The sequence below is a fragment of the Mesoplodon bidens genome (assembly GCF_964165515.1).
Source record: "Mesoplodon bidens genome assembly, chromosome: 11".
NCBI classification, from domain to species: domain Eukaryota; kingdom Metazoa; phylum Chordata; class Mammalia; order Artiodactyla; family Ziphiidae; genus Mesoplodon; species Mesoplodon bidens.
The window spans coordinates 77,202,563-77,215,129 of NC_138167.1; the positions used below are offsets into that span (position 1 = coordinate 77,202,563).

General features: G+C 38.6%; 1 protein-coding gene across 1 annotated transcript in view; it reads left to right on the top strand.

Annotated features, from left to right (window-relative positions):
• The window catches only part of WASHC3 (WASH complex subunit 3), a 53,912-nt gene extending 41,937 nt beyond the window's left edge, over positions 1 to 11,975 (top strand). The window contains exon 7 of the mRNA XM_081249468.1: positions 11,724 to 11,975. Within this exon, the coding sequence (XP_081105594.1) occupies positions 11,724 to 11,808 (85 nt within the window). The 3' untranslated portion in view covers positions 11,809 to 11,975. The remainder of the gene's footprint in view (positions 1 to 11,723) is intronic.
• The last annotated feature ends 592 nt before the right edge of the window (positions 11,976 to 12,567 follow it).

Below are 12,567 nucleotides of genomic sequence, written 5' to 3' on the forward strand. Positions count from 1 at the left end.
ACCAAGGGGAGAACCCTCAGGACTCCCAGTACTTCCTTGATGTATCTCACTTAGCAAGCGTGAGGACATATCATTGTCTGTAAACATTGAGAAACATTCAGTTGCAAAGTGGTGCCAAGTTTTAGGGTAGAATTCCAGTAACAGTTAACATTGTCTTAACAGAAAAGCTGTTCCTCAACCACAGCCTGGAGCCTGAATTCTGACCCATTACCTCATAAGTACATGCCATTGGTCACAAGGGGCACTGGTTGGAATAGGGTGACTCACCGTAACCTATCACCACTACCACTAGAAAACCAGCTCCCACTACATTTAGCTAGATATAAGTGGAATCAATCACCTTGTTAAGGAGGAATTCTGGCACTTTGGGAATCATGTTTACATAAAAGTTAAGGAGCCTCGCTTTGAGGGGAAAGTCTGAGATGATAAAGGAGAAGAAAATGTGCCATCCAAGGAAAGAGTGTACTTTTATTTAGAATCTTATGTACATACTTAGCCTCAGCCAAGAGCTTTCAGTAAAGACTGTTCTTTTGTCTTTTAAGGTATAAACATACACTTTTTCTGTTACCTTTAGGTAGTAAGACAGATTCATATTACTGTAAGAAGAAATAGTCTAGATCTGTTTGCACTGAGCAAAGAGCAAAACTGAGGTTAATATAGAAAAAAATACTGATCAGAAAATACATTGTTCTTCAGTTGGCTTGTGTATATAACAGTTTGGAAGCTGACAGTATGTAATTTTGCTATGTTTTTTTTGTTTATTTTTTAACATCTTTATTGGAGTATAATTGCTTTACAATGTTGTGTTAGTTTCTGCTTTATAACAAAGTGAATCAGCTATGTGTATATATATATCCCCATATTCCCTCCCTCTTGTGTCTCCCTCCCACCCTTTCAATCCCACCCCTCTAAGTGGTCACAGAGCACCTAGCTGATCTCCCTGTGCTACGCAGCTGCTTCCCACTAGCTATCTGTTTTACATTTGGTAGTGTATATATGTCCATGCCACTCTCTCACTTCGTCCCAGCTTCCCCTTCCCCCTCCCCGTGTCCTCAAGTCCATTCTCTACGTCTGCATCTTGATTCCTGAGGTGGATGGACCTAGAGTCTGTCATACAGAGTGAAGTAAGTCAGAAAGAGAAAAACAAATACTGTATGCTAACACATATATATGGAATCTAAGAAAAAAAAGAAAAAAAATGGTTCTGAAGAACCTAGGGAGAGTACATAATTTTGAACCGCAACGGTTTACATGATAAGGGAGAAGAGAGCCTGGCTATTTTCCTTCAAAAATGACTATCACTGAATTTTAGAAAGTCTATAAAACTGAAGAAAATGCCTGATAATTACCAAATAAATAGTATTTGTTTGCTACTTCTGAGTGATTATTTAATATTCTTACAAATCCAAGTTTTTGAAAATAACAATAGTGCTTATATAACCAAGAATTACTTCTGTTTAGCTTGTAAAAATTAGTAGAAAAAAAAATACCGTGACATCAAAAGATATGTGAAAGAGTATCATTTTTACCATCATACTCAAAAGAGTTTAAGGGGAAAAAAACGGAAAATTTTAAATTTTATCTGTTTTAGAAATATAGAACAGGTAAATCACGCCTTATAAATTTTTTCAATCAATGCCTAGATTTTTCTTACCAGAAAAAAAAAATGTTTCTCCCTATCCTGTTCTATGCTTACATTTATGTCCCATAACTAAGGTTACTATTATTACCTAGTAATTACTACTTTTACCACTCCAACATAAATAGACTAGCCTCTGGACCTGTCCATCAAGAGACGAAATTCATGATGGTTAAGGCTCAGGCTAAGGCAGACTTTAGAAATGGTCTACTTGCTGGGGTCCGGATTCTGCCCTGCCACTTTCTAGCTATATGACCCTGCACTAATTACCTAATCAATCTGTTCATCAGTTTCCTCATCAGTAAATGGGAAATAGAAGAGTTCACCCTTTATAGAGTTGTTCAGACTGAGTAAGAGAATGATGTAAGCACTTAGCACAGCTCTGGACAAGCAGTAAATGTTCAGTAAATGTTAGTTGTGATTTATGAGTGTTTTAACGGAGGAATCTGTGGCAAGTTCTAAACAATTGGATTTACCAGGCTTTTGGATCCCAACTTGTTTAGAGTCCTGTCGTTGCCTGTGCACCACTGTGTTCTCAACAAAGACATATTTAACGTACAGAGTAATTATCCTTTTCAGTTATACTCTGTGTTTTCCCAAACTGAAAAAATCTATATTTTAAACTTTGTAGTAAAGAACAGACTTCTGGGGCTTCCCTGATGGTGCAGTGGTTAAGAATCCTCCTGCCAATGCAGGGGACACGGGTTCGAGCCCTGGTCCGGGAAGATCCCACATGCCGCGGAGCCACTAAACCCATGCACCACAACTACTGAGGCTGAACTCTAGAGCCCGCGAGCCACAACTACTGAAGCCTGTGCACCTAGAGCCCGTGCTCTGCAGCAAGAGAAGCCACCACAATCCCATGCACTGCAACAGAGTAGCCCCCGCTCACCGCAACTAGAGAAAGCCTGCACGCAGCAACGAAGACCCAACACAGCCAAAAATAAATAAATAAAATAAATATAAAAAACAAAAAAATAGAAATAAAAAATAAAGAACAGACTTCTGAAATTGAAATTTAACTGGTCACACTCTTAATATTAGTAGGAGGGTGCAGTTTGTAGCATACTGATTTGGCTAAAGAAGGCAAGTTACTTTGCAGGCTTTAAACAGAACCAGCTCAGCTGGCATTCGTCCTGGACTTATCTATTCAAAATACATTTATACCCTCCTCCCAGCCTGTGGAATGACCATGACTATCGTTGCCAGAAATAGAAGTAACCACCTCAGCCTACTTGTCACTGAGACAAGAAGAGATTCATTAGTGTTAACCAAACAGATACTGGAAAGCAAGAAAACTTTATTTAATTACATTTAAGGCATATCCAGCAGATTTTCCTGCCCTCTAATGGAATACCTTATCTGCCAATGATCTTCGTCTGTCTCCTGCTACAGAACAATATAATGGATTAAAGGTTGGGTTTTGGCTGGTTAAGGATAGAATTGATCTCAATTCCCCGACTGAACAATTCCAAAAATAGGGGTTTTTTTTGGTTTTTTGTCTTTAATATTTATTTTATTTATTTATTTGGCTGCACTGGGTCTTAGCTGTGGCATGGGGGATCTTCTTTGCAGCATGCGAGATCTTCTAGTTGCGGCATGCGGGATCTAGTTCCTTGACCAGGGATTCAACCTGGTCCCCCTGCATTGGGAGTGTGGAGTCTTAACCACTGGACCACCAGGGAAGTCCCCCCAAATAGGTTTTTTCTCTCGTTCCATTTTTTTAGTTTTTGCTGAGCTGGGATTCCATTCAGGGTAATTACCAGTCCTTGACCACTGGCTGGCAGACTGACTAGAAAGTATAGGACAGATAAAAACAATGTCAGAAAATTATGATTAGTCCACTGTTGGAGACCTTGATCACAGGAGTAAGAAATAATAAAAATATCAAAGAGGTGGTGTTAAAAAGCAGTTGTGGGTCTTCCCTGGTGGCTCAGTGGTTAAGAATCTGCCTGCCAATGCAGGGGACACGGGTTCGAGCCCTGGTCTGGGAAGATCCCACATGCTGCGGAGCAACTAAGCCCGTGCACCACAACTACTGAGCCTGTGCTCTAGAGCCCACAAGCCACAACTGCTGAGCCCACGTGCCACAACTACTGAAGCCCACACGCCTAGAGCTCGTGCTCCGCAACGAGAAGCGATCGCAATGAGAAACCCGTGCACGACAACGAAGAGTAGCCCCTGCTTGCTGTAACTAGAGAAAAAGCCCACGCGCAGCAACAAAAGACCCAACGCAGACAAAACTAAAATAAATAAATTTATTAAAAAAAGAAAAAAGCAGTTGTGGTCTTCCAATGTCTAGCAAGCAAGAGATAGAGAGTTGTTGGAAGTAAAGAACCCCAAGATAAACAGCAGAAACCCATCTTACCTAGGATGGCTGGCTTTCTTTTTCTTTATGCTATTAGACATTACATTGTTTCTCTGGCTGTGGGAATCTGCCACAGATTCCCACAAAGGGCAGGACATACCTGTCTTGATGGGCATTCAGAAATGGAAAGACCAAAGTATGTGTAGTTTGAGTAAATGTAATACTGAAGTAAGTCTTACTGGTTACTATGTAATATCAAAGTCAAAATTGTCTTTTTTTTTTTAACTACACCAAATGTCTTTATGTAGTCACTGCAATCTCAGTTCAGGAATTCAGTGTTTTGCTATTTCCTTAAGACCACTTATTGCCATTGCATAGAGCTCTGAGAACAACCCTAATTGACAAGTCTAATGTGACGTTAAAACTTTGTATGTGCTCTAGTTGATATTGAAAAGTGATTTGAATGATAACCATTGCACCCTCTCCCCACAGTCCTCCTACTCAGCAGTAGTTTTACTAACAATGTTTTTGGCACTTAATCTGCTTTAAATTCAGCTGTTTTAAATTTTTTAAAAATGAAAAATATCGTTAAACTATTTACCTACATAAATGTTTTTCCAAAGAATGTTTATAATGTTTGGTGTCCTTAAAGTGGCTGTGGTTTTAAACACGAATATAAATATCTCTTTAATGACAACAAATCATACCAATGATATTTGTATTTTAAGACTCATTTTATGTACAGGATCAGAAAAACTAACTCAAACTAGCTTAAGCAAAAAAGGAAAGTTATTGACTCACATACCTAAGAAGTCTAAGTAGGACAGAATCAGGGGCGCAGCGCCATCAGTACTGGCTGGTGTTCTCTCTCACCTGGCACCTCTGTCCACCTTTACTCCTTGGCATAATCATCCACTTCTCTCCTACTGCTGATGAGCTTCCTCCTGGAAAACAAGGAATTAGCAAATAATATTTGCTTTATATTGTAAATGGCTATAATATTGCTAGTTTTTGCCAACTGAAAGGAAAGAGAGCCCCTTTTCCATAATCCAAGGCTCATTTCTGGGGAAGCATTCTGATTGTCCGTGCTTGTGTTATGAGCACTCCCTTGAATTGATCTCTTTCCAGGTAAAGAGATTCTTCTGACCTGCCAGGCCTGGATTATGTGACTGTAACAAAGAAAGAGTATAAGGAAGGGATGAGAGCAATAGGGATTGTGGTTGATAGCCTTATTTATTCCCATAAATGAGAGAAAGGTGACAAATAAAATGTACACAGCATCTGGTATGCTAAAAAGTACTGATTTGTATATGGTTAGTACTTCCTTCTCCTTTCCTTTCTAAACTTTGGCTCACTTTTAGTTGAGGTCAACCTAGTAACTTCTTTGAAAATACTTCTGTTTAAACAAATTAAACTTAGTAAAGAGTTTAAAGTTAAACTTTAAAAAATTTTGCTTTTACTAAGACTTTTATTGATAATCTTGATGCCACAAATTATATAAATATGCTTATTAAAATGTAGCTACCAAGCTAGTGTTTTTTACTGTAACTACTAAAGGTTGAGATTTTAGAAAAATATATATGATAAATCATGAATATACTTATGACTTTATATATTTTTCTGCATTTTGCTGATATACTCTTTTTTAGTGATTCACTTATATGTTTAAACTATTGAGAGGATTATGCCGTCTTCATTTTCAGATTTTAGTAATGAAGTGTAGCCAGTAGTTTAAAGTAGCAACCTTTTTAAACATATCTTTAAAACTTCTTTCTATGAAGAAACTTACAACAAACATTTCATATATATATATATATATATATATACACACACACATATATATATATATTATATATGGTCAAGCAAGAGCAATTCTGATCGTAACATAAAAAGCCAAATTTCTGTTCCCCCTAAGAATATGAATATCCAGTCTGGAAATGATGTTCTGAGTTTTATTATTACATTAACATTTGTAAAGTTTTTATAAGTTATAAAATGCTTTCATATATTACCTCATTTGAGTCTCATGATTTTTGAAGTTTTTCTCTTTTATGTACAAAAGGAACTCTAGTGTGTAGCTTTTCTTTTGTTTTCATAGCAATTCCAATTCAAAATAGCTTTAAATTTCTTTTCTTTTATTTATTTATTTTTGGCTGCTTTGGGTCTTCGTTGCTGTGCACAGGCTTTCTCTAGTTGTGGTGAATGGGGGCTGCTCTTCGTTGCGGTGCATGGGCTTCTCATTGCAGTGGCTTCTCTTGTTGCAGAGCACGGACTCTAGGTGTGTGGGCTGCAGTAGTTGCAGTGCACAGGTTCAGTAGTTGTGGCACACGGGCTTAGTTGCTCCGCGGCATGTGGGATCTTCCTGGACTGGGGGTCGAATCTGTGTTCCGTGCATTGGCAGACGGATTCTTAACCACTGCACCACCAGGGAAGCCCTAAATTTATTTTAAAATCAATGAGGGCAAACTAAAAAAGTATTGGTGAGAATATGAACCTTGTGCACTGTGGGTGGGAGTGTAAAATTATTTAACTGCTATGGAAAACAGTATGGCAATTTCTCCAAAAATTAGGCATAGAATTACCATATGATCCAGCAATTCCACTTCTGGTTATATACCCAAAAGAAGTGAAAGCAGGGACTCAAACAGATACTTGTATACTGGTGTTCATAGCAGCATTTTTCACAATAGCCCAAAGGTGGAAACAACCCAAATGTCCATCCACAAGTGAATGGGTAAACAAAGCGTAGTATGTGCATACAATGGTGTATTAGTCATCCTTAAACTGGAAGGAAATTCTGATACATTCTGCAACATGGATGAATCTTAAGACATGAGAAATGAAATAAGCCAGTCACAAAAAGACAAATATTACATGATTCCACTTATATGAGCTACTCAGAGTAGACAAGATCATAGAGACAGAAAGTAATGGAGTGGTTGTCAGGGGCTGGAAGGAAAGAGAAATGAGGAGCTATCATTTAATTGGTACAGAGTATCAATTTTGCAAGATGAGAAGAATTCTGTAGGTGGATAGTGGTGATGATTGCACAACACTGTGAGTGTATACTCAACACTACTGAACTGTACACTTTAAAATGGCTAAGATGGTAAATTTTATGTTATGTCTATCATACCACAATAAAAGAAAAAAAATGAATAAGGACAGAGAATAACAAGTGTTGACAAGGATATGGAGAAATTTTAACCCTCATATTCTGCTGGTGGAAATGTAAAATGGTGCATCCACTGTGGAAAAAAGTTTGACAGTTCCTCCAAAAGTTAAACATGGAGCTACCATATGACCCAGCAGTTCCACTCCTAGGTTTATACTCGAGTATTGAAAACATACATACACACCAGAACTTGTACACAGGGCTTCCCTGGTGGCGCAGTGGTTGAGAGTCCACCTGCCGGTGCAGGGGACACGGGTTCGTGCCCCGGTCTGGGAGGATCCCACATGCCGTGGAGCGGCTGGGCCCGTGAGCCATGGCCGCTGAGCCTGCGCGTCCGGAGCCTGTTCTCTGCAACGGGAGAGGCCACAACAGTGAGAGGCCCGTGTACCACCACAAAAAGAAAAAAACTTGTACACAGATGTTCCTAGCAGCATTATTCATAACATCCAAAAAGTAGAAATAACCTAAATGTTCATCAGCTGATGAATGGATAAGCAAAATGTGGTATATCCATGCAATGGAATAATATTCAGCCATAAAAAGGAATGAAGTACTGATAAATGCTACAACATGGATGAACCTTGAAAACATTATGCTAAGTGAAAGAAGCCAGACACAAAGGCTGAATATCCTTGATCCTGTTTATATGAAATGTCCTGAATAGGCAAATCCATAGACACAGAAAAGTTGATTCATGGTTGTCAGAGGATGAGGGTAAAAGGAAATGGAGAGTGTCTGCTAATTGGTTTTGGGTTTCTTTTTGGAGTAATGAAAATGTTCTGGAATTCGATAGTGGTAATGTTTTTACAACCTTGTGAATATACTAAGAAACACTAATTTATACAATTTTAAGTGGTGAATTTTATGGTATGTGAATTATACCTCAATTAAAATATAAGTGACTACTTAGGTATCCATCAACAGATGAATGGTTAAAGAAGATGTGGTATATATGTCCAATGGAATACTACTAATCCGTACAAAAGAATGAAATTTTGCCATTTGGATGGACTTGGAGGGCATTATGCTAAGTGAAATAAGTCAGGCAGAGAAAGACAAATACTGTATGATATCACTTATACCTGGAATCTAAAAAACACAGCAAACTAGTGAGTATAACAATAAAGAAGCAAACTCACAGTTATAGAGAACAAACTAGTGGTTACCAGTGGAGAGAGAGAAGGGAGAGGGACAATATAGAGGTAGGGGATTAAAAGGTACAAACTATTACATGTAACATAAATAAGCTACAAGGATATATTGTACAGCACAGGGTATATAGCCAATATTTTATAATAGCTATAAATGGAGTATATAACCTTTAAAAATTGTGCATCACTCCATTGTACACCTGTAACTCATATAATACTGTACATAAACTATACTTCAAAAACAACGAGGGCTTCCCTGGTGGCGCAGTGGTTGAGAGTCCGCCTGCCGATGCAAGGGACACGGGTTCGTGCCCCGGTCCGGGAAGATCCCACATGCCGCAGAGCGGCTGGGCCCGTGAGCCATGGCCACTGAGCCTGCGCGTCTGGAGCCTGTGCTCCACAACGGGAGAGGCCGCAACAGTGAGAGGCCTGCATACCGCAAAAAAAAAAAAAAAAAAAAAAAACGAAATGACTACTTAAGATTCCTAAACTTAGTTGTGTAATTTCAGTGAAAGCTTACATTTCATATAACTTCTCCCCACCCTCCACCTATTGCCCATGCATGACCTAACCTCATCTACTGTTATACTCCAGTTACTTTACACCCTAGCTACTGAAAGACTTACAGGTCCCAAATGTACTGTGCTGCACCATTCCCATTTTTTTCTTTACTCAGAATACTCTCATCCCCACTTACTCCCACATTTTCTGTTTCTGCCAAATTCATACCCAACCCAAACCCCTTCACAAGTGTCTCCACCTCTCTGGAGTCTCCTGTGACCAACCCTAGTAGAGTGAACTACCTTTTCTTTTCAAACAAGTGTAGTTAGTACAACTATATTTTTGTGTGTCACACTGTATAACAATAATTTGTTTGCATTTCTGTCTCCCCCACTAAATTACTAGCTTCCTCAGAGCAGGAAGTGCTTGTTATTCATCTCTGTACCTCCAGCACCTAACACAGTTCTTGGCAAGTATTAGGTGCATGATAGATGAGAATAATAATAATAGATAACCTTTATTTAATATACTTACTATGTGCCACATATTACTCAGTATACTTTACATTAAGTAATTCATCTTAATCATCACAACAATACCATCAGTCAGTTGGGTACACAGTGTGGTTAAATAGCTTCCCCAAAGTTGCTCAACAAGTACATAGTAAGGCTAGGATTGAAACCCAAGCAATCTAGCTCCAGAGTCTGGGTTCTTAACCACTATGCTATATAGCATCGCATATATTAAAAAATGGTTAAACACAAAAATTAATTTTATAATTTCACTCCATTCTAGGCCTAAGCTGCTTTTATCATTTTCTTAAGTAGCATTTATGTTAGGGGAGTTATGTACATTGTTTTATTTGTTTGAGTTGCCATAGATACTAATATAATTTTGAAGTAGTATTGAAATAATTTTGTCTGGTAATGTTTTCCTTTTTAATAAAATGAACACAGTAAGGAATCATGTATATAGCAAAGAGAAGTTTACTGGGGACTATGTGCCCAGTATTTATGCCCACTACTTTTAGAGTTCTTGCTTCTATGGAGAATGATGAGGACTGTGGTTCTGTGTTAGTATTTTAGGCAGATGGAACATCAGTCAAAACCTATAAATGCTGGGACTTCCCTGGTGGTCCAGTGGGTACGACTCTGTGCTCCCAATGCAGGGGGCCCAGGTTCAATCCCTGGTTGGGGAACTAGATCCCGCATGCATGCTGCAACTAAGAGTCCGCATGCCGGGGCTTCCCTGGTGGCGCAGTGGTTAGAATCTGCCTGCCAATGCAGGGAACGTGGGTTCGAGCCCTGGTCCGGGAAGATCCCACATGCCGCGGAGCAGCTAAGCCCGTGTGCCACAACTACTGAGCCTGTGCTCTAGAGCCCGCAAACCACAACTACTGAAGCCTGCACGCCTAGAGCTGGTGCTCGGTAACAAGAGAAGCACTGAGATAAGAAGCCTGCACACCGCAACGAAGAGTAACCCCTGCTCGCCGCAACTGAGAAAGCCCGCATATAGCAATGAAGACTCAACACAGCCAAAAATAAAATAATAAATAAATAAATAAATTTATTTAAAAAAAAAAAGGAGTCCGCATGCCACAGCTGAGAAATCCATATGCTGCAACTAAGATCCCGCCTGCCACAACTAAGACCTGGTGCAGCCAAAATAAATAAATAAGTAAGTATGTGCATACATACATACATACATACAAACAAAACCTATAAATGCTGTACCCAGCTTTAAAGTTTTATTGTACTGAATACATGTGACTTCCTCATAGGCATAATCTAAAATTGTGCAGCAGAGCAAACGGGGTTATGTTTGACGCATTGCTAGGAAGCAATGCTAGCATTTCTTCTGTTTCGTAGCATGATAGATAAATGATATTAAAAAGTATACATCAAAACTCAGCCATAATTTACAACTAAAGGTAAATAGGAGACTACATTTTCTTATTTTAGTAATAGTAATTATATTTGTGGCAAAGAAGAACTTTATTTGTTGGTGTCCTAAATCTTTAATAAGAATCAAGGAGCCTGAGGGAGAAATAAGTCTTGTAGCTTTTTTATTAAAACAGAGTAGGTATATTATTCTTCCTTTCCCTCTTAGTTTCCCCAAGTATACTTTGTTTGCTTAATTTACTTCCTTGGTTAGATTGAATAGGGCCTGAGTGTTAGTGCTGCCATACTGATTAAAATGATTTACTGACAAACTCTATGGAGCCTATCTAGTTGACTGTTTCAATGACACCATTAAATTTCATGTAGTTTATTATAGCACATCTATGCAAAGCTGGAGTTTAACCATTCTCACATTTTCTTGTTGTGCTTAGGGAACCTTCAAGACATTATTTTTACCAACTCATTCTTCTTATATTCTTTCTCTGATGATAAAACATATAAGTGAAAACATTCAGCAGACATTAAGAAGCTTCTTTGACAGGCACTCTCTTCCCCCGCAAAATTTCCATATTGCCTGTGTTTCTTAATGGCCATTCTTGAACTCTCTTCCATTTTAAAACTGCTCCCTGCAGCTTTCCTGAACATGAAGATTTTCTTTTTCTTTCCACTTCTAGCTTTCCTTTCTCTGTACCTCATGGACACTTGGAGGCTGCAAGGATTTAGCGCTGGTCATGCCAGCCTCTCCAGATCGCATCTCTGTCTGCAGTTGGGTCTCCATGGTAATGAGAAGCAGAAAGTGCTGAAGTAGCACACTGTGTAAGGACTGGCAGGAGAAAGCAGTGCCATGGCCTGTACAGGAATAGCACTGAATCCCCATGGTGCTGGAGAAGCCAGCGAGAAGCACGCTGTGGCGGAGAGCGGGAGACTCAGTTAAGGACGCAGATTTGGCAGATTTATTAGCAGCAGTATTCTAGGATGAACCTAATTTACAGTTAGTGCTTTTTTTTCAACTGGAAAAAACATTAAATTTTTTTTCCTTATCTTTTAGGAGGCCAGATGCTCCAGTGCCTGATGGTGAAGGTGAAAAAAATATAGAAGAAAGTTCAGACAGCGAATCTTCTTTTAGTGACTAAGCTTAATGTTGATAACAGTTACATATACATGTGTTGGTGCACATTTACATTCTATAAGAAAGAGAGTCTGAACTTTAACTCTTACTCATAAAAACATCAAATGGCTACATATCCACCACCAAGCTTCCTCTATGTTAAAAACTAAATAAATAAAACATTTATAATAAGCTGGCAGTATGTCTTGTTACCAAAATAAAGGACCCTGAACTGAAAAATAGAGTAGCCTAAATAAAGTACTCAAGAGTATTTGAGGGATGCAATGAGCATCTAAAATGAAGTCGATATGAGTTTAGTGATCAAAAATAGACTCAATGCAAAGCAAAAAAGTGAATTTGGCTAAATGAATCATTCAATTTTTGTGACTATTTTAGCATGAAAAGTATTATGTACATTTGTATCTTAAGAGTTGTTAAAGAAATTTCTGGCAGAAAGTAATACTGGATTGAAATTGTCTGTGACAGCTGGAAGCTTATGTATCATATTTATTGTGGATCTGGAACTTACTGGTAGTATTTATTAGCATGTCAAGCTTTTCACAACTTGGCCATTAGTTCATATACTATCAAAGTCAGATATTCTTATTGTATTTATCTTCAAATAGAAGTTGAACTGAAAGTAGTTTCAGTGTGGTTCAGAGTGAGCTGATAGCAGAAGTTGACAAAGGGCTGTGATGTGGGGCAAACGAAGTGTTTGCTGCTGTCTACCCCTTGCCTTATTCAGAACTGAGTCCAGTGTTAAGTCTCCTCCATTACCAGATCT